This window comes from Urocitellus parryii, unplaced genomic scaffold, assembly GCF_045843805.1.
Source record: "Urocitellus parryii isolate mUroPar1 unplaced genomic scaffold, mUroPar1.hap1 Scaffold_229, whole genome shotgun sequence".
NCBI lineage: Eukaryota > Metazoa > Chordata > Mammalia > Rodentia > Sciuridae > Urocitellus > Urocitellus parryii.
The window spans coordinates 50,164-72,734 of record NW_027552371.1 but is presented as its reverse complement, the minus strand read 5'-3'; the positions used below and the strand labels follow the sequence as shown (position 1 = coordinate 72,734).

Here is a 22,571-nt window from a genome sequence, read left to right as displayed (position 1 = left end):
TCATCTGTACTGTAGACAACAGCGGGAAGACACAGCGCAGGGACCGTGCCCAGCTCCTTCCAACACCAAGCAACAGAAGGGCGTTTACATTGAAAGAAAAGGGTGATGGGCTCAGAAACAACACGCCATGTAGGCTGGAGTTGTTCTTTTTCTGGGACACCCTGTGAGCGACTATTCCAGGTCCCTGACCAGTAGCTTTGTTCTGGGGTGCTGGGGAAACCAAGTGGGCCGCGGAAGAAGTACACTGGGGTCCACCAGGAAGCCTTAGCCTGTGTGAGGCTAACGGGTGATTTATGGGCAGCAGGCAGCATGCATGTCAGCCCTTGGCAGCGCCTGTGTGGTATCCAGGAAAGCGTCATTGTGTGGCCCTTCTTGAAATTCCTAGCCAGTGAGCCCTCCAGGGCCTCTCCGCCTTTAGAACAGAGGTGAGTGGTAACCAACCCAACTGCCAAGGGAAGCATTGCCAGCCCAGAAACCCCTGGTCTTCTTTCCAAGCACAATTCTTCGTCCGAAGATTCACACTGGCTGCCTGGTCACCCAGGGAGCTATCAAAGGGCTCCCTTATTTGAAACCTGACATCCATCTCCCTTCTCACAGGGAGCTCCAAACAGCCCAAGCCTCAGTAAGAAATCCAAAATCGAGCCATCAGGATTCCCTTTGCCTCTTAACCATTGGAATCCTTTCCCACGGTGGGGCTCTTTCTTATTCGAAGGGTTTCTCTCTGTTTCAGTGCTCAATTTATTCTCCTTATACTGTATTTTCAATTTATCCCTTTAAACAATTAAATGCCACCTACTACAACCAAACTTTTTTTAATTCAACAAATTATATACTTTTTGCAGATGGGTAACTTGACCACAGATTCAGTGATTGAATTATCTTAAGCATTCACCTAATGCAGCAGATTTTTCTAAAATGCTTTCAAATCTTTAATAGTAAAGTACACACAAGCCATCACACCATCGTTCCACTTATATTTTTCTCAACTTTGCTTCAAAAAATATTGATTCCAATGATTCGCATTAATTTGCTTGGCATATTTATGTTGATATTTATACTTACCTATAACTTTTATACCTTCTTAAAGATGTGGTGACATTTATTTCAGCATTTTACTGAACGGCTAAAGATAAAGATTAATCGCCTCAGATCAAGCTAGGATGAGGGTTTTGAGTGACCCTCAGTGAATTCTGGACTCAGTGATCAATCAGCAAATTGAGATCTCTTTCCTTAATGCTGCCTACTAGATCCTTAAGACCCTTCCTTCTACAAAGCTCCCCCACTGCGGTGCTTTTCCCTCAAATGATGTGCTCTCTCTGTTGTGCTGGGTCATCGTCTTGTAACTCATTGTCCCCCCTGTTATTACTCCTTGGTCTGCAAACATCCTTGAGTTTATGCCTGTCATGATCCCCATCCACATATAATCAGAAGCATCACTTAGAGGAGAGGATGGATTCCATCTGCATGATCCAGGCTCATCTTTACCATTTTTCACTAACTCCATCTTAGGACGCAGTCCTGACCTGTCTTTCCACTTGGACATTCCATGTGATTTCTGGTCTGGATCTGACTGTGGTCCGGCTTTCTACTGAGGTTGTTCCGTGGGACCACCTGTGCTGATGGGTCCTTGGGTTCTGTTCTTCCCAAGACTGTTGAGTTCCTTCACAACTCTTTGTCCTTACTCCTCCTTACTTACAAAGAGAAAAACCACATAGTTCTCTCTGGTCTATCCACCTGGATGAAAACATCCCGAATGTCCAAGTAACTGGGAAGGAGGCTTCATTCTAAGGATCTCGTACTTAAGACGTGACCCAGTTCCCTTCCGTCAGCACCTGGACACACCTGCTAAGTAATTCTGAGAGACAGAGTCACAGGAGATGAGGTCCTGCAGAACTCAGAAAACCAGACACTGTCTTTCTTCCCATTCCCAGCAACTGTCTTGAATGGCTAGTGCCGTCACCCCATCAGCAGAGGGTGGGGTGATAGAGTGCATCCTACCGGTCCACCCTCCTGTCACAGATGAAGGGTGCAGGTCACACAGGACCATGGCCACTGTAGACATGGAGGACTGTGGCTGGTTCTGTTATAGTTCTCAGTGGCTCTGGAGGAGAAGGAAGCCTGCCCCAACATGGGGTGAGGGACCCAGGGCAGCTGCTGGGTATTGGCTTGATGTCCCCTGAGACAGACTGAGTGTGTCTGTGGCCTCTGATGAAACACTCAGGTATGAGGAGAAGCTGCTGTCTGGTGACTCATCTCCCCACAAGCCTGGCGTTCTGCAGGAGGGGTCAGCATTCCGCCAGGCCCTTCCCTCGGGCAGGCTAGGGGTTCCCTTAGAATGTTCAGGCCAGAGGGAGCCTCAGGGCTTCAACCCAAGGGCCCCCCTTGTTCAGAAGAGAAAACTCTGAGCTAAAGAGGCTGTGTGTCCTAACCGTGGTTGCAAGGCCAGCCAATGGCAGGGCCCCAGAGGACCCTCCCAGGCAAGCTCTGCTTCCTCTTCAAGCATAAAAACCACCGTGAGAACTCATCCAGTTTTAGGTCAAGGATACCACGTAAACTAAAACCAGGCCCCCTTCTTTATACCCACATCTCCAAAGTGCAAAGGACCTTTTTAGGCAGTCCTTCTTTTGAGGTGTTTTACTCACACACCCCTCTTGCCCAGGACCCTGTAAGATTTTTTTTGTGTGTGTATACAAAAGATCCATGGGGCTTGGTTATAATTTTGAGGTCCAACAATTCCATAAGATTGCTACTAATACAGATTTCATGTGGAATTGACATATAGCAGTCCCCTCTTATCCAAATTCCCAAGACTCTCAGGGGATGCCTAAAATGGTAGGTTGTATCAAAACCTATATTCTATGTTTTTCCAACATATTCATGCCTAAGATAAGGTTTAATTTATAAATCAGGCACAGTAAGAGATTAGCAACAATACTAATAAGGTAGATAAAAAAATCTGCTGCCACATAAAATTACCAGCATTGTTACTTTTGTGCTTTGGACCCTTTAATAAGTCAGATAAGAGTAATTTGAACAAAAGCACACTAGAGTACTGCCACAGTTGACCTGCTAACTAAGACAGCTTCTAAGTGACTAACAGGTGGGTAGTATATACAGCATGGATACTCTGGACAAACTGATGATTTGTGTCTCAGGTGGGGTAGAGGAGGATGGCATGAGATTTGCTCATGCTACTCAGAATGGCTGAAAATGTAGAAATTATAAATTGTTCATTTCTGAAATTTTTCATTTAATAATTTTGGACTGTGGTGGTAACTAAAACTGTAGAAAGTGAAACCACAGATAAAGAATACTGCATTTTCATGAAGCATTGAAAGTTCAAACACTTGTTTAGAGTAAAGGCTGCCGCATTCTGTGATATGAGCTTCATTAAGGATGCTAACAGCCTTCGGTAAACAGAAGAACACAGCAGGGGACAGTTGATGAAAGTATTACAGGTGACCTGGGACCCTAAAGCTTGAAAGCTTGATGCCAGACCTGATTCTTCTGGTCTTTTCTCCATATGTGAAGGAGCTTGCTACCACCAACTTCCACCATCAGAGAAATGTCAAAATCCTCCCTCCCTCTCCACGAAGATCATCTGCCTCAGGTCTGCATCACTGGACGGACGGGATTCCCAAGGGGAAGTACTGGGAGCTTCAAGGCTTCTAGCCCTGACCTCCACTGAACTGCTTGGAGCCCAAATAGATTGCAGAGTGGACAAAAAAGGTCATTTTTCTAGAGTTTTTCCCACCTCACACTTGGCTTCAGTTTTGACTAAGTTAAAAGACAACTTGTATGTAAATGAGTGTTCAGATTTTCAAAATATACTCAAGGAGAAAACGGCCAGTCACTCTTGGTTTGCTCGAACCAGTGCTTAAACCAAGCATGGGCTTGCATCCACTGTCCCAACAAAAACCCATCTGAGGCTTTAAAGTCAGTCACCACGAGATGAACAGGAGGTGCCTGGGCATGCTACCTGATCTCAGCCTCCTGGGAATTCGACCTTCAGAATTCTAGAAAACAACAGCAGAAGAATGAGCAAGAGAGAGAAGCCACAGATACTTTTCTGCAAAACCACATCCCCCACATTTCAAAGGCACAAATGCCATTGGTAATGGTGCAAAATAAATGCACATTCAGTAACAACTACACTTTGAATTTTGAGTCTGGATCTTTTCTCGGGCTGGCAATCTGAGATGTGTAACTCCCTCGTGAGGCTGGCGGTGGCAGTGAGCCACGGCTCCCCAGATGCCCTGCTGTGTTGCTAAGCTGTGACTTCAATAGGTGAGGGACATTACATAGATTTCAACTTACAATAGGTTTATTGGGACCTAGCCCCATCACGCATCGAGGAGCACTTGTAACGAATGAAGAGGATCAGTTTCAACTTAACAAAATAAAATGTCGGGGACAACAACATTCACCTCCTCTTTAGAGGCAGTCTGTTGTTCCGCTCCATGGAATTTCCATGTGTGATAGTGGGTCAGTGATGCCCCATGTCCTAATTGTTTAAAAGAAGCCTAGAGTTCCTCATCTGCAAGCTCAACTTCCCAATTTACACGTGTGGCAACTAGGCTAAGTGCTTTTAAACATTGTTTAGACCCACAAAGTGGATCTGAAAGCCAGGCTCAACACTCGGGCCACCAACTGGCAGTCTCTCCTACAGAGGAGGGGGCAGTGCCATGGGTTTACACCTTTCTGTGCTACCCCCACTCTACCCCTTCTCACCTTGATACAAATCTCCAAGAAACATCTCACTGTCAGTTTTACCATCAACCTCCTTAGTATCAAAGTGGCTTCGTCACAAGAATCTCCAAGAGTGCTACATACCTAAGCTGTGTATCCACTTGTTCTATTTTGGAATACTATATAGTATACTTTATACTATTTGGAATGTTCTCACCAAATCCAAAGTCAGGTACTCAGGTATGTCTAGTTCATGCCAACCTCAAGACCATCTGTAGCGTCAGTTCTGACCCAAATCTGTTCAAATGGTTCTTGATACCACAAAAGCAAAAAAAAAAAAAAACTTTGTCCATATTACTGTGGAGGTGAAGCCATAGCTGCATACTGTGCTAACAGTACGCAGAATTCATATTCCATATAAATTAGAGGAATTGATTTAAATATGAAGTTCAAGGTTTCCCTAGAAAGGAGAGTGAAGAAGAGACACGGGGAAGAGAAGGGAGCGAATCCAGGTAATCACCCAGGGAACCAAGGCTCCGTCCTTCTGGGGACCTTGGCTCACCTCTGTGGAATAGGCCTCAAAGACATCCCCTTGGAAGGAGAGAGAAACCAGAGTATTATTTGGTGAGAGCTGTTCTTAGGAGGCCCTGACTCAGCAACTCTGGTGCAACTGCACTAATGGGGCAAACTGACTCCTACATCTGGAGAAAGCCCTCAAGCAGAAATTCATAGTATTCACTGGAGAAATCTATGGTGAGAATAAATGCCGTGTGCCTCAGTCCACTCCGGCTACGATGACAGAATACCTTAGATCAGGAAATTCATGAACAACAGAAGGTTGTTGTTCACAGTTCTAGAGGCTGGGAATTCCAAGATCAAGGCACCAGAGGATTCCGCATCCTGATGAAGGCTCACTCTCTGCTTCCTAGATGGTACCTTCTAGATGTGTCCTTACGTGGTGGAAAGGACAGAAAAGCCCCCTCAGTCTATTATAAAGTCACTAATAGCATCTATAAGGGTGTCGCCTTTGTGGTCTAATCACCTCCTCACATCCTCACCTTTCTTTTCTTGTTGTTGCTGTTGGTTGTTATGGTTACCAGGGATTGACCCCAGGAACACTTAACCATGGAGCCACATCCCCAGCCCTTTTTATTTATTTATTTATTTTTATTTTGAGACAGTCTTGCTAAGTTACTCAGGGCCTTGCTAAATTGCTGAGGTTGACTTTGAACTTGCAATCCTCCTGCCTCAGCCTCTCCAGTCTCTGGGATTATGGGGCAGTGCCACAGAGCCCAGCTCAAGCCATGACCTTCTAAGAGTTATAGCCGTGCAGGTTTTTTTATTCCTGGATAGATAAGAAAAAAAAAATACACTATTAGGCAAAACAGAAGGTGAGTTATCTAACTCTGCCTGGTCTCTAGGGAAAATAAATGTTTTTTTTAAGAATTAGTCTCCAGATATGATTCCATATAAGTTTGTTATAATATATAGTATGTGTAAATGTGCAAATATTATCTTCATGATTTAAGAAATACAAAGCCTACCAATTAAAGTGGGGTTTTTTTTATTAGAACATCTGGGGCATATTTGCAGAAAGAAATGTGCATCTCCTCTGGAGGAACACACACCTTTAATTCATATTTCACAGGATTTCTAAAGATTCAACCATGAACTCACAATCCAAAATTTAAAACCATGCAATGAGGGAGAATTAGCAGAAAATCCAAACAGTAGAACTATACCCCTAAAAATATCAGATTTTGACAATATAGATACAGAATATAAGAATGTATAACTTTTTTAAAGACATAAAAGTGGAAATTCACCAGGCACAGTGGTGCACACCTGTAATCCCAGTGGCTCCGGGAGGCTGAGGCAGGAGGATCATGAGTTCAAAGCCAGCCTCAGCAATGGTGAGGTACTAAACAACTCACTGAGACCCTGTCTTTCAACAAAATACAAAATAGGGCTGGGAATGTGGCTCAGTAGTCGAGTGCCCCTGAGTTCAATCCCTGGTACCAAAAAAAAAAAAGTGGAAATTCAAAACATGAGAGAAGAAAAATATAATATAAAAAAATCAGGAATAAAATAAAACCTCTTAAAATAAAATGTTTCATTGTTGAAATAAAAAAAAAAATAACAGCTAAAACCCAGATTTCAAAATAACTGAAGAGAGTGAACTGGGTGAACAGTCTGGGCCTATTATTCAAACTGTATCACAGAGAAATGATGCAATGGAAAATTTTAGCTACAACTACAGGAGAAAACTAGATAGGAGCAATTTCTGAAGAAAAATGTTGGAAATTTTCCAAAACTGTGTAAGATATGAATCTTCAGGTTCAGTAAACAGAGCGACTCCCATGCAGATTTATAAAAGGAATTCTACACCAGATCAATCAAAATAATACCACAAATCACCAGAGGGGAGAAAAACAGTTTAGGAGCAAGAGAAATTATATAACAAAAATTTTATTTAGACTGAGAGTGGATTTGTAGAGAGCAAGAACAATATCCTCAGAGAAAAATAACAATCATCCTAGAATTGTATATACGGCTAAATGTCATCCAATAATGAGAGTGAATTAAAGACCTTGGCCAAACAAAATATATAGAGTGTTTACCACCAAAAGACACTCACTAAAGGAACTGTAAGGATATTTCAGAAAGAAATGAAATGATCCCAGAGGTGGCTTCTGAGATCCAAGCCAGAATGGCAAGCAAGATTTGGCAAATCGAACAAGAATGAACACAAAGAGGGTAATATCTAGTTTGGAATGGGAAAGGATCCGTTTTCTATGGCTGCATAACAAATCACCCTTAATACAGGAGCTTAAAACAACAAATATTATCATCTCAGTTTTTTAACGGGGGGGGGGGCAGCCGGAGGCAGGAATGTGGGCGTGGTTTAGTTGGATATCTCTGACACCTGGTGACCCAGGTGGGCTACCGTCATCTGCAAGCTTGACTGATGGACAGGAGGGATGCTTCAGAACTCATGTGAGTGCACGGCCCCAGGCAGGGCTCAGAAGATCCCCTCCCAAGCTCACTGATGAGGCTGTCAGCCAGGTTCAGGTTTTCTGCAGCTGATGGCCAGAAATATCAGCCCTTGCCATGTGAACCTGTCCACCCGGCTACTCACATAGCAGTGTGCTTCCTGAGAGAGGGTAGAAGGGGGAAAGAAAGACAGATGTCACTGTGTTTTTGTAGCCTAATCTCATAAGCTTCTTCTCAATACTTTTTTCATGCTCTACCATTTAGAAGTCCCTGAGCCACTTGAGAGAAAGGGACTGCAAGGGTGCAAAGATCCAGAGCAGGGATCAGAGGGGGACCTTATCCAAGGCTGCCCAACATAAGGGAATAATGCAGTACCAAACTGAAGGATAACAATGGCACATGGAACCGGTGATTGAACATGAAGCCTTGAACGTAACTTTCCTGTCCTTGTCCTTACATCTTTCAGGGAAGAGAGTGAAGATAAATGTGCGGTTATGCAGAATGAAAAAGTTCTAGGGATCTTTTGCACAACAATGTGAACAGACTTAACTCTAACGCACTGAAAAATAGATATGATGGTCAATTTAAGGCCATGTGCTTTTACTGCACTATAAATAAACCAATGCATATATACATACCCAGGGGAAACTGGTTTAAGATAAATATGAGCTTTAAGCTTCATTATGTAAAACATTCATGCTAAAATTAGAAGGGGAACTACTACAAGACTAGAAATTTATAACTTCCAAACTAGTTTAAAAAAATTTTAAATACAAAAGCATGTTGGAAAGGAGCATAGAAAGATCATGAAAGAAAACCCAAACTAAGCCAGGTGCCATGGTACAAGCCTATAATCCCAGCTCCCAACATCTTGGGAGGCTGAGGCAAGAGGATCACAAATTCAAAGGCAGCCTCAGCAAAAGTGAGGTGCTAAGCAACTCAGTGATACTCTGTCTCTCAATAAAATACAAAATAGGGCTGGGGGTGCGGCTCAGTGGTTGAGTGCTTCTGAGTTCAATCCCGGTACCCTCCCCAAAAAGAAAACCCAAACTAAGATGAGCAATAGTTATAAAGATATTAAAATCCTATTAAATAAAAAAATGAGTGAATTAACCTGATTTAAAAACAAAATTTAAAATGCCAGATCAACAGTCGGCTATCTGCTCTCTAAAGAAATGCACCTATGATCAGAGCTAGCTACGGTGAACATTATATTTAGTGGATAAACATTGGACTCATTTTAAAGTCTAGAATGAGGCAGGAAAGCCCACCATGACTTCTATTCAATATTACACTGAAGGCTCAGATGAAAAAAAAAAAAGTCTGAGAATTTGAAAGTAGGAAACAAAAACATTTTTATGTGATTTCAATGTGACTGCCTACATAGAAATACGTAACCCACAATTTACTGAAATTAATTGCACTAACAACTTATTTGAGTACTGATTTATTACATTATTCCAGGAGGTAGCTAGCATGCACTGCCTTAGTTTGTTCATTTTTGTGGCCTGAGAGTACAACATCATAGGACTAGACTCCATCATATGACTAGGCTACAATTGAATCCCTCCTTCTCTGGTTGAACATTCAGGTTCCTTCCAATTCTTTGTCCTTACAAACTACTGTGAACATCTGTTATTTATGCTTCCTGTGTCAGAAATGTTTCCCAGTTCGGGACTTTGCTTTCTCCATCCTTGAAGTTCAAGCCCGGGCAAAGGTGTTTGGAATGATTGCTGCAGCATCCTCGGATCTGTCTGGTAATGTTTCCACACACACGTGCAGTTTTTAAATGCTATGTTCTGAAAACACACGAACAGATGGCAAGGAAAGGCTGAACAATATCCAAACAGTTACAGAGGTGGTGTTAGGAGAAGGGTGTAGTGTTGAGTCAGGCTTCTTGCAACTTTTCTGTGCAGCAGATGATGATGAACTCTGGCTTTGTGATGAACGTGGGATTGGGGCGGCGGGGAGTAGGAGGCGGTGGGGATTCAGCAGGTGCACTGATCCCATTTATTCATCTGAAGGTCACTTTCCCATCTTGGTGTTTTCATGGCTTCTTTCTATCTCTCAATACAATTCTCTTTATATTTTTAGCAAAACCATTTTTAATCCTCTAACGAAGAGGGGAATAATAAATACTAGGGCGGGTTGATTTAGGAGACAGAGAAATGAGTACTTTCCTTGATTAGGTTTTTATTTTGCTGGCAATGGAGCCAAGCCAAGAACAGTTGCTTCCTTTCTCTTCCAGCGTTGAGTTGCAAAGGCTTATAATCCCATGTTATTCATGCCCAAGAGATCCTACTCCCAAATATTCTGGGTTAGAACATCTCTCTTTCCTGGAAAGGAGAGCTCTCTTGCTGAGCTGGGACATCCAGAAGACTCATCAATGAGATGTTAAGAGATGCAAGAAGAAATGGTGAAGTGGCTTTGGGAATGAGGAGTTTGATTTCCCAGGTTTGGGTCCAAGACATTCTGGAAGCCATTCCCATTGGACATCCACATTGCCTTCTCTGGAAAGCTTTGGGGAGCCGGGGATTTTGTGCTCAGGAGATATTGGGCCTCTGGTTCTCTGCAGAAGACCCAGTCTGTGACCTCTTGCTAGAGTCACTCCTCTGCCCTTAAACCAGAGAAGGCCACATTGGGAAGCAAAGTCGTCCTGAGCCCCCTGAGGCACGCTAACATGGGAAAGAAGGCCCTTCATGAGTCAGCAGGATTGCTTCCCAGGAAAAGTGGAAATTGATTTTTTTTTTTTCCTCCTGGGGGTTTGCTAGGGCGTGGAGGCAGTGTAAGGAAGTGGAGGAGGAAAAATAATAAATTAAATTGATCTCCTTCAAGAAAGCCTTGTGCAGAGCTGGGGGCGGGGGGGGGGGGCAGAATCTCAAGAACTCGCCATTGTCTTTAGGCCTCTGCGTGTGGCAAGAATCACCTCTGAGGCCCTGAACGCAGCCTTGGGAAGGAAGGGATGCCACTGTCCCAGGCATCCAAGCTGTCCCCTCCCCTGCACAGCAGTAACAATTAGCCAAGGCTGCTTTGCTCCGGGTGGTACTGATTAGTTCACAGAGCGAGTCTTGCCAGAGCCCAGAGGGCTGAGAAGGTACAGCAGTTGCAGACCACCCATTGGACGAGGTCCCTCTGACTTCTCCCTGGGGAACTGCCTGCCAGATTCCCCTCACATCTCACAGTCCCTGTGGGAAACAGTCAGGCCGTTTCTTATAAAATTAAATATACACTTACCACGTGCCCCAGAAATCCCACATTCATGCATTTATCCCAGAAGAACGAAAACTATGTCCGTGCAAAATCCTACCCATGGAGAGTCGTGACAACTTTATTGGTTTTAGACAAAAACATGGTCAAATGTCCTGGCCTCGGCAGGATCTTTCTGAAGGGAGCTCTGGGAACTTAAGATCTGTGCAGACCCAAGCAAACACCACCCATAAACTACAGCTCAGTTCCAGGCACAGAGCTCCTCCCAAGCCCTGCAAGTGGCACAGGCCTCCTGAGTGTGCCCCAGGCCCTCTCTGGTCCTGGCTCTCCCGGGCTCACCCCTCACTCAGATCTGCCAAAATTTTGCTGTTCTTTCATGTTCTTCTCCAAATTAGGATTTTTTTTTTTTTTTTTTTTAGACAGATGTGCCCTATATTTTACCCTCTGCCAGTCTCCACTAACCTTTGTTGTCTGTCCTTTTAGCTCTATCTTCTTGGTCCCTGGACACCCATCTCAAATTTTTTTGGGACAAGGATCATGTGCTCAGAAAGTGAAATAGAAAAAAGAAAAAAAAATCTTTTAGGGACTGTGGCAAGACCTGCAGCTAAGGAGAGCCCTGCCTTTCTAGAAAGAACCCTTGAGGAGCCGCTAGGGGAGCTGCTGAGGCCCAGGGGTAACTGGGTGTGACTCTAACTCCCCAGCACTGAAGCAAGGAAAAGCATATTGCTTCTGTAGAGACAAAAGGGAGAGGAGAGGCAGAGAGGGACCCCGAAACAGATATCAGCAAGTGGTTGGGGGAGGGGGAGGGGGGAGGTAGCCCCGAAATTCCCTAAATCATCATCAACTCTATAACACTTGTGGACTGCTTTGTCAAGACATTTATTAGGAAATTTATTAAAGAGAGACATTTTGAGCTTGAAATGATGCATGTAGATACAGGAGCCCACCTATAAGATAGTAGTATACCCAGGGAATTAGCAAAAAACCTGTATGGATTATTGCAATGGTTTTCAAATGAGGTGAGGCAATAAAATCACCCAGGGAGGGGTTAAGAATCTCAATCTGAGGAAGCCTTACATTGGAACAGCTGGAGGGAGACCCAGGCATTTGGTATTTTACACTACTCCTCAAGTGATTCCATCCTGCAGCTGTGTTTGAGAACTGGTAGCAAAGATCATCCCTAACCTCAGAAGCATGTCCAGGGCAATCCTATTTACAGTAGTCTCCTTTATCCCCAGGAATATGTTCCAAGCCCCACAGTGGATGTCTGAAACCACAGTGCTAAACCTCTCAGACACGATAGTTCATTCTTACTATAGATCTTAACAACCTCAACATAGGATTTGTTTTTTTTTTTTTTCATTTAGTCAAAAAACCTTCATCCTTTCACTTAGTGGAAGCACATCACAGCTTCTCTTTGGTGTATCCAAATTGATAGTATGATTAATCTTGTGCTTTGGGGCCATTATTAAGTCAAATCAGGATTACTTGAACATAAGCACTGCAGAACTACCAGAGTTGATCTGATAACCAAGAAAGTTACTAAGTCACTGTTGGGTGGGTAGTGTATACAATGTGGATACACTAGACAAAAATGTGATTCATCTCCCAAGCAGGATGGCTCAAGATTTCATCACAGTACTCGGGATGTCACACAATTTGAAAACTTGTGAATTGTTTATTTGGGGGAAATTTCTATTCAATATCTTTGAACTGACCACAAATAACCACAGCAAGCAAAATTACAGTTAAGAGGGGACTATTGTATTATGACACAAAAACCACCTCCCCTGCTGATGGAGGCCAAACAGGTTATTTCGGGGTGGGGGTGGGGGTGAATTCAAAGTCCAAAGTGTGTGTTTCTACCCTCTTCTGTCAATAAAAGGCAATTAATAATGAATTCCATTTCTTTTGTAGTTGGAAGCAGACAAATGAGGGATCCCAAATTTCAGTTCAGCAACTCAAATATACCTTCACACTAAAAAATTAATTCATCACAGTTACCAGGCAGCCTGCAGGGCTCTGGGGTTCCTAATCTCTCATTTTATAAACAGTAGATATTCCATGGTGATGGTGTTAATTCCATTTTTATTACATTTGCTATCTGTTAAGGTCTGCAAATAAGTCAAAAATAACACCTGGTATTTTGCCAGAGAAATGTTAGAGTTCGTAAACAAGTCTGGATGGTGCCTGGCAAAATGTCAGAGGGAGTGGTTTGAGAAGTAACAAAATTGAGCCATTAAGTTTGGAGATGCCTTATTGGTTGATTGATGTATCTAGTTTATGCTAATTAAGATAAGCTGTGCAAAATGTATAAATAGCTCTGTTGCCCTACAATAAACGGCTCCTATTCCTGCTGTATCAGCGTACACAAGTTATTCGTCACCCCCCCCCCCCCCCCGTTATTTTGCTGCAGCCGGACCCTGGCAGCTATCAAGAACCATGTTTAGGCATCTACATGTCTCAGATGAAAAGAAACCATCTCACATATACAACTTTGAATGGGCAAGGCAAGTCCCAGTGAAATCCTGGCAGAGCAGACTTGAATGGGAATTGAACTACTATTATTTGAAATAATGACCCATCAGGGCCATGCTGTGCCGTTCTATAAGTAATAAGATTTGACAAGTGGGAAAAAAAGATGAGGAAATAATATAAAAACATGGCTAGAATACTTTCACCATATTGTAAGTTATTTCCTTTTGGCAGAGAGAGGGAAGGGGACAGAAGGAGCGTAGTGGAGTCAAAAAATGGAAGACGTGAAGGTTAGTTTTGTGACATGCTGGTAATGGAGAGTCAGCCATGGAATTTCAAAAAGCATGGCCCTCTTTTAGAGATCCACAATGACCCCTGAATGTTATCCCATGCACTCATACAAGAAAATTAAAATACCCCGATCAAAACACAGCTGCCCGAGACACAAACTTTCAGATCAATGCACAGCTAGATGGGAAGTTGAAGAGCAGTTTGCAGAATTGGTCATCAGCCAGCCTGCTCCCTCTGAGCCCAGCTGGCTCCTCCAACCCTGGAGACATCAATGTTGACAGAACAGACAGAAAGCGGGTGTAAGAGTGAGGTCAAGGAAAAATACTCAGAAAGAACAGCGCTTCCATTTCCCTAGGAAGTCTGACTTCCTTCCTCAGCTCATATGCCACTCTACAATGAAGTGTCTATAAGAAGCCCAGGAACCCTGACTCTCATTAAGCTTTCAATTATATTGTTTTAGAAAATCCAAAATCAGTTGATCAGATTTATATATATTAAAAATCACTCGAGGCAAAGTCTCCCATGCCCAACCACTACTCATCCTGTATGAGAACTATTTAAAAATTATAACCTACTATGTCTTATTTTGGTAGGTGGTCCTGAAGCGTTTTGAGCAGGGGAGTTGCTGTTATCTAGTGAGTAGAAACCAAGGATGCTGCTGAATATCCTATGATGCAGAACAGACCCACAATAAAAGATTGTCTAATTCAAAAGAAAATCAATAGTGGTGGGGTTGAGAAACCCTGCTTTAGGGTTCTCAGTGAATTGAGAATAACCTTTTATAATTCATTGAGCAAATAATGGCTTGGGGCTTAGTGCCCTTAGGACACGATGCCCCTAGTGCTGGGGAGTCTGATTAGAGATGAGGGAGGTATTCAAACAAATGTAACATGGAGCTTGCTAAGTGCCTAAGTGGAAAATATAAATAAATACCAGGAAGGACAGAGATTTAAGAGGGTGGGATTGGGGGATGGGAGGAACCGAGGTCACTTTTCCAAAACAGTCTGCAAACTGCATGCTTATACTAAAAAAAAATAAAAATAAAAAAATAAAAAAAATCACTCATCTCATATATCAATTTGAAATAACTAGTAGAAAAGTTTACCAAATCCCTAAGTACTTTGTAAGCAATCCATCTTTGGACTTCTATGTGCATTTCCTCGGTGAAAAGCAACCTACTGTTTTCTTTGTGGTTTTGTTCCCTGTTAAGATTGTTTTTCTAACAATGTTTTTCTAATGCCATGGAAAAGCTTCATGTCCTTCCCCTGGCCTTAGTTTATTCTACCTATACTTTTAAAATATTGATAAACATACCGTGGAATTCTGTAACTGCTAATTAACCCAATGATGCGTACTCAGCCTCTTCTATTTTGCCTCAGATGGCAACTTAAATTAATCAACAACCCTGAAGATGGACCTTCCTGAACATCTGTTAGCTGGCCTCCTTGTCTTCCAATATTGAGTGCCAAGACTGTAGTAGAACATTGTCTCCATCCCCCTAGTCCTCTTTTCTGAGTTGAAAGAAGCCCTGAGACAGCATGAAGATGCTTAGGAAGGAATCTAATGAGCCTAAGGAAAAAAAAAAAAGATGTTTTCCCCCAGGAAAAGTAGTGATCAGTCCAAAGGGGTTTTGATTGAAGGTGCAGCTGTGTTAAATTTGCAAGACTGAAATTGCCTCCTGATCATTTCCAGGGCAGACACCATAGCCACTGATGTGTCTTCCAGCTCACCAATGCAGATGCTCAAACTGTCTGGAACATTATCATTGGCAAATGGGAGCTCATAACTAAGCTGAAAGAGAAATCAGTTATAAACAAGAACTACCCGGTGCCATACGCCTCCACAGAAAATATTCTGGGAAATCTAACAGATCCAATAGTTGACATACAGAGTGGAGGCTCTGCTTTTTGAGTATCACTGCACAATACTAGACATCAAATTGCTTCCTTGCTTGTTTTTAAGTCTGGGTTTGGATCTTGATACTTTCTAATGCTGGGATGTGAGAAATTTAACACAACCTCTCTGAGTCTGTATTTCCCCACCACAGAAATTAAGAAAATCAGACCCCCCGACTTCTCCCTCCTGCCCACTTCTCTCTCAATTACTCTATTCTACCAATTTGGATCCTGTTGGGAAAATGGAGACCATATCAGTTATTTTAACAGAAGGAATTTAATATGGGGAATTGATTAATCAGTTGTCAGAAAATAAAAAGAGTAAAATAAGGACACTGGAGGAATAGCACCGCCCCCAGGGGCTAGGAGAGCTAAGAGCAGATGTTGGGGTTATTGGAACCTGCATGCTTGAAAGGACCTGTGGGGCTGAGACCGACTGCAGAGGAAGGGGCAGCCACTCTGAGGAAGAGTTATGGCAGAGGGTTGGGGACCCACAGATTCTGGAAAGTGCAAAAGAGAGCTGGACACTAGAACCAGTGGGTTCCTGTGGAGATGGGCCATCGCTGCTGATGCTTTCAACAAGTGCACCAGAAGCAAGTCCCCTTCTGGCTCCAAGGTCCGTCTCTCTCTGACACCTCAACCTGCAGGTGACAAAGGAGTAACAGGGTTGCAGACAGGCCAGTTTCACAAAGCAAGTGCAGAGGAGCGGATTTGGAGCTGATACACAGATAGGTCAATAGATGCCATCCATCCAATTATTATGCATATTAATGGAGTGATTCCTGTGTGTAGACTGTGCCAGGCGCTGGGTGGTCTGGAGAATGAAGTGGAAACTCTTACAAAGTGCACAGCTCAGTGCTTAGTAGAGGGAGACCTTGACTAAAATTTAGTCTCTTCAAAGGGGAACTCTTAGATACTGTTGGTGGGAATGAAATTAGTGTAACCATTATCAATAATGGTGCGGAGATTCCTCAACAAACTCAAAAAACAATCCAGTGTATGACCCAGCCATCCCACTATTGGGTCTATACAAAGGAAATTAAATATGTGCAGAGATATTTGTACTTCCGTGTTTTCTGCAGAACTAGGCACAATAGCTATAATATGAAAACAACCTAGGGGTCCACCCATGGATGAATGGATAAAGAAAAATGTGTGATAGCACCACAGAATATGATTCAGCCATAAAAATAATGAAATTCTGTTATTTGCATCAAAGTGGATGAGCCTGGAGAAGGTTAGGTAAGTGAAATAAATCAGGAACAAAAATACAGATACCACATGTACTCATTCATATGTAGAAGCTAAGAAAGTTGGTCTCCTAGAAGAAGTGATTACCAGAGGCTGGGAAGGGGAGAGAAAAGATAGAAAAGTGTTAGATAAGAAGATGGAATATGGTGTTCTATAGCCCAGTGCGGTGACTACTGTTAACAATAATTTATTATATATTTCAAAATATCTAGAAGAAAGGACTTTGGATATTTCCAGTAAAAGAAATGATAAATGTTTGAGGTGATAGATTTGCCAATTACCAACATTTGATCCCATTGCTCATTGTATAAACATTCCAGAATATCATATTATATACCTCTATAAATATGTACAATTATGTGTCAATTTAAAAAAAAAGAATGAGAAAATAAATTAGCTCTCCTCTATTAGAACCAGTGGTAAACATAAAGAAAATGGAAAAAAAAAATAGAACAAACCAACAAACCCAAACACTGGCCCCTCCTTTTGAGAATTCTCATGTGTATATGAAGTGTTGTAAGGATCTGGCACAGAGCAAAGCACAAAGTTGTAGATATGCACACACTTTAAAAAGTTTTTCAGACCTAACTATTTTAAGAATTCAAAGAAACGAAAGGCTGTTTTCAGGATTATCAGAGAAGCCTTCACAAAAGCTAGGAATGAACCAGAACTGAGTGTTTAGACAATGAACAAAAAGACTAAGATCATCTGAGATGGGAGAGAGTTCACAAGCAAGTCAGGTATGCTGGGAATTGGCTGAGTGTGTACATGGCCACCCCAGGCTCCAGGGATGCGTGAGACTGAGTCTCAAGGAATAGATTTGTGATGTGCAGTTTGGAAGCTGGAGCCAGTAGAACATTTGTGCACTTACTCTAAGACATAGATGAGCCATCAGAGCTTTTTGAATGAGCATAAGTTATGTTTAAATTACATTATCATCATAGACTCTGTCATATCTAACGCAATACCCTGCACATAGTGGAATATTTGCAGAGGGGTATTATTATAGTGGATGGGAGTGGGTAGGATGGGGTGGGATGAAATGAAATCACAACAGCAGCTCTTAAATTTGATAATCTGCATATTTTTCTCTCTGTTTCATTATAATCATCAATATTTTATGAAGTATTCTCTGCAATTAATGAACAATTTTAAAGCCAAAAGTTCAGGAGCCAAAAGAATTCAAGCAAGCTTTTTTCTTTCCTATTTCTCAAAAAAAAAAAAAAAAAAAGAATTCAGGCAGAGATAAAAATTCAGAAGATAAAGTTTGAATGACAAAATCATTCACCAGGCAAAGATGAAACCCAATGATCAAGATGCTGTCCTAATTCTGTGGCTCAGGACCCTGTTGTCCGTGTAAACAGAGCCTTGACCAGCTGAGGTGGACCAGCTCTAAGAGTGGACCCAACACTGACTTTGGAGAGACCAGGAGTTGCTGGTGAAAACTTACTTTTTTAAAAAGTATTTTTGTAATATTCTTTTGAATAAATTCTAGTGAACTTGGGTTAGTTAACACAATTGTTATACAATATACACATGAATATTCTATTTTTTTTTCTTTTTTTTCTTCTTGGCAGATCCTTTGCAGGATTTCGGCTTTTCTGTTGACCAGTGTTCCAAAAAATTACAACCGCATCTCAGCATTAGATTTGGCATCATTCTGAGTAAGTAGAAATTATGACCACGAAATAAAGCACGGCACAACTTCCTGCCCCACACACCAACTGACTCATATGATCAATAATGGCTGGCTAGCCCAGTAGTCCCCCACCATTCTCTGGAATTAACTCTGTTTCCACCTTCAATCCTCTTTCTGGGTAATATCCAAGTAAAGTATCACTCTCATTTAATGTTCCATTTTTCTACCAAAAAGACTCTATACACCTCTCTGGATGGAATAAGCACCTGAAATCAGTATACCTAGTGAAAAAAAAAAAGAAAATATTTTTAAAATATATTTTTCAGTTTTATGTGGACACAATATTTTATTTTTATGTGGTGCTGAGGATCGAACCCAGTGCCTCATGCATGCTAGGTGAGCACTCTACCACTTGAGCAGCATCCCAAGCCCCAAGAAAATATTTTGAGACTAAGTATTGCTGTCTCTCTAGGAGAGATCCTTTGCTTATGTATCTCAGCCACAGACAAATCTATTCCCTTCCCCAAGCAGCATGGTTTGTCATTTGCATTATTTTGTGTCTTGAGCAGCTAATCCAAGTTCTTAGACCTTGACCCAGGCAAAGAGGAGACAGTCTCTCTACACAACCCAGTCAATGAGCCACAGCAATTTCTGTTGTGTTTTTTATTTGATCATGCCATTACAATCTGCTTATATGTTTGCTCTAGTTACTAAATTATCTCCTTTCCTAAAGCAGTTTTATCAAAACCAGAGCAAAAGGATTCCATCAACCTAGCGTGTGGGACCATCCAGAGAAATAGAGCGGACGTTCCCAGAGACCGAGAACCCACCCAACTGTGTGTTTCTAGAACTTTGCACAATGTCAGGACTCTAGCAGCATCTCAAGAAATATTTTGTGGAGAGTATGAAAGAGAGAAAAGAGGAACAGGAGTAGGTAGAACATAAAAAGGAAGAGAGAGGAGAAGGCAGAGAGCTGGGGAAACCAGACCACAGAGGTGCCTGCGCCTGCCTGGCAACATCAGGGGTGTGTGTGGGCTGACCACACCCCACATGGCCACTAGGGATAAAGGGCACTATGGAGCTGAGAAGTTCTGGAAGCCCCCTGCAGACACCTCATTAAGGGGCCAGAGCATTGAAGGTGAGCCACACAGCAGAGGAGCCACCTTGCCCCAAAGAGGTAGCACTTGAGAATGGGCCGGTTTTCATACCCAGGGTCATCACAGTCCCCTCAGTATGGTTTCAGTGTTGTTTTACTAGGGAAAAAAAAAGTTTTCCATACAAAGCAGTCAAAGGGAAATAAGGGTCCTTGTCTCCTGCTGTGGAGTCCTAGTGATGGCCGCCTCCTCTCCTTTAAGGGAAGATATCCGGGAGCTGTTTCTGGAGGTGCTCCTCCTCTCGAAAGGCGCTTCTGTTCTGAATTTCTCCTATCCTATCTGCGAGGACGATCTACCCAAGTTTTCTTTCTGTGGAAGAAGGAAAGGAGGTAAGTCATTGCCCGACCCAAGGCTTACATCTGAGGTCAGAACCCCGGGACCGAGCCCACTGCCCACCCCCTCTCCCCCATCCTGGGACAAGTTGAGCCTCACTCAACAGCACCTTTTAGAAACAAATCACAAGAAACGCCTCCCCACAGGGCTGTCATGAGCCTCAAAAATGAGACATTGTATAGAAGATGGTCTCCAAACGGGATTGTTCCTGTGAATAGTGGCACCTTAAGAAAAAGGCTAGAAGAAGAAGGGTCCAATCACTTCCCCAAAATCCATGAAAATCCAATGCTGTTCCCAGGTTCGATGATTGGTGCAGTCTTGTTGATAGAGCAATGGACTTCGAAAGAGGAAAGACAGTGAGACTTAACCACATCTCACTGCTTTCCCCTGCGGGCAGTTGATTGACAGGGCCTTCAGGTAGCTAGACTGGAAGCAGAGAAAGCCCTATTACATTAGCTGCCTTTCCTTCAGTTCACTAATCTGCTACCCCTCCTCCATACACAGCCAAGAGCAAGCCTGTCCCCACCCCTCCTGTCCTTGTCCTCACCTGCCAGTCAAACCAAGCCTCCTTGTTTTGTTGGGACAAGTGCATACCTGGTGTCTGAGTGGCAGGCCACTCCCCTCGTGCTAGGTGCATGAGCAGCAAACCGCTTACCCTGTAGGCACAGCCCTGGGCGTGAGGCTGCGTGTTGCAATCCCTGTGCTTGCTCCATGGCCCGCTCCTCGATTGGTCACTGCAAGGACAGGTGGCAAGAAATTGCACTGGTGGCTGCCTGTCATCTGCTTAGCTACTGCCTATATATACATGGTAACTGCGCAATGAAATCAGACCTGCTTCCTGCTTGGTCTCCAGAGGTCTCGAATAGTGACCTCACAGCCACACTCTCCTCTATCCTGTTCCGTGGACGTTCTCGCTGGACGAGAGAGCCCACGCACTTGTTTAATTAAAATGTGGGTCAGCTCTACGGCTGACCTCCTCTGGTTAGTTGTTCTCCACTGGCTAGTCCCCCTCCCAGGGACTCCTTCCTATTCTCATTGGACAATGGGGAGCATAACCCAAACCCACACTCCAGAGTCATCCTCCTGTCGATTTTCCCTCTCAAGGCAGCTAGGGTTGTAAAACAGCAAGAATCCTTGCAAAACGCCCAATTTTCTTTTTTGGGGGAGGGGTACCAGGTATTGAACTCAGGGGCACTCAGCCACTGAGCCACATCCCAAGCCCTTCTTTTATTTTAGTTAGAGACAAGGTCTCACTGAGTTGCTTAGCACCCCGCTGTTGCTGAGGCTGGCTTTGAATTGTCAATGCTCCCACCTCAGCCTCCTGAACCACTGGGATGCCAGGCGTGTGTTACACGCCCAGCCCCAATTTTCCTTTCTAAGTGAAAGATCTAGAAGCAATTGGAGTCCCCTTCCTAGACCCAGGGATACAGATAAAAGATGTTTGTGCAAGAAAAGAAATCAGGGAACTTAGAGGAGGGTTGACCAGAAGGACGTCTGCAGAACTTCACTGTGATTTGCAAATGACAGTTCTTGCAGCTCTGCTCCTCAGCCTCCTTTCTCCCATAAGTGTGTGGCAGACAACTCACTTGCAGCACCCACCACATGGTACTATACCTGTTTACCCCTGTCTGTCATCCCCAGCCGACTACGAATTTCCCAAGTGTGAGCAGTATCACCTTGGTTAGCCCCTACAGTGGCCCGTAGGCACCAGTGGAGGACCGGCTCCAGGTCACCTGGTAATTACCAAAGTCTGTGGATGCTCCAGTCCCTTAGACAAATGGGGTGGTGTTTGCACAGAACCTATGCACATCCTCCCGTATGTTTTAAATAATCTCTGGATCACTTGTAATACCTAATACAATGTAGATGCGATGTAAACTGTTGTTATACTGTATCGTTTAGGGAATAATGACCCAAAATTTTGTGCCTGCTCAATACAGATGCATTTTCTTCCAATTTTTTCCATCTGTGGTCAGTTGAATGTTGGGATAAAAAATCCAGAGATAAGGAACTCACAGACACAGAGGGTGGACTGTATCTCAAATGTGCCTGAAATGTGGGGATCATTAACTACAAATACATGTGTGTGTACATGCACACACACACACACACACACACACACACACACACACACACTGAAGTGGTAGCATGCCAGTTATGCATTACATGCACATCTGGAATGCCACACTCTGCCATAGAAGCTAACATTTTAAATTCAGAGGCTTCTTGGGTTATTAAATTGTTACCATGTCAATTAAACACAAATATCTTAAAAATAAAGATAAAAGAGAACATAGACCTGATTGTATAGAATGTTCTGGAGGAATTCAAATCATATTGAGCTGATGATTAAATAATTCCCACCCAGGAAAGGCTAACCACTTAATAGGCTGTCACCTATGGCCAACATCCATTGTCCTATCTCAAGCCTCTTGATTATATTTTCAGTTTTTTTTTTTTTTTTTACCAAATAAGGGAGCTTGAACCCAAATGTGGAGATGGGTCACCTGGAAGTCCTACCAACTTAACAAGAAAGTACAGACACTAGATGTCTTTCCAGTCCCTAGATCAAGTCTCTCTCCACCCCTGACACAGCTGCCAGCTAACTCTTCTAGTCAAAGCTCTAGAAATGTCACCTCCTGC

The 22,571-nt window shown here is 43.1% G+C and overlaps 1 protein-coding gene across 2 annotated transcripts in view; it reads left to right on the top strand.

Moving 5' to 3' along the window:
* The window catches only part of LOC144251814 (lymphocyte antigen 86-like), a 66,997-nt gene that overhangs the window by 6,409 nt on the left and 38,017 nt on the right, over positions 1–22,571 (top strand). For both annotated transcript variants that reach the window (XM_077794528.1, XM_077794529.1), the window contains exons 2-3: positions 18,380–18,470; positions 19,797–19,924. In XM_077794528.1, coding sequence (XP_077650654.1) covers positions 18,380–18,470; positions 19,797–19,924 — 219 coding nt within the window. The remainder of the gene's footprint in view (positions 1–18,379; positions 18,471–19,796; positions 19,925–22,571) is intronic.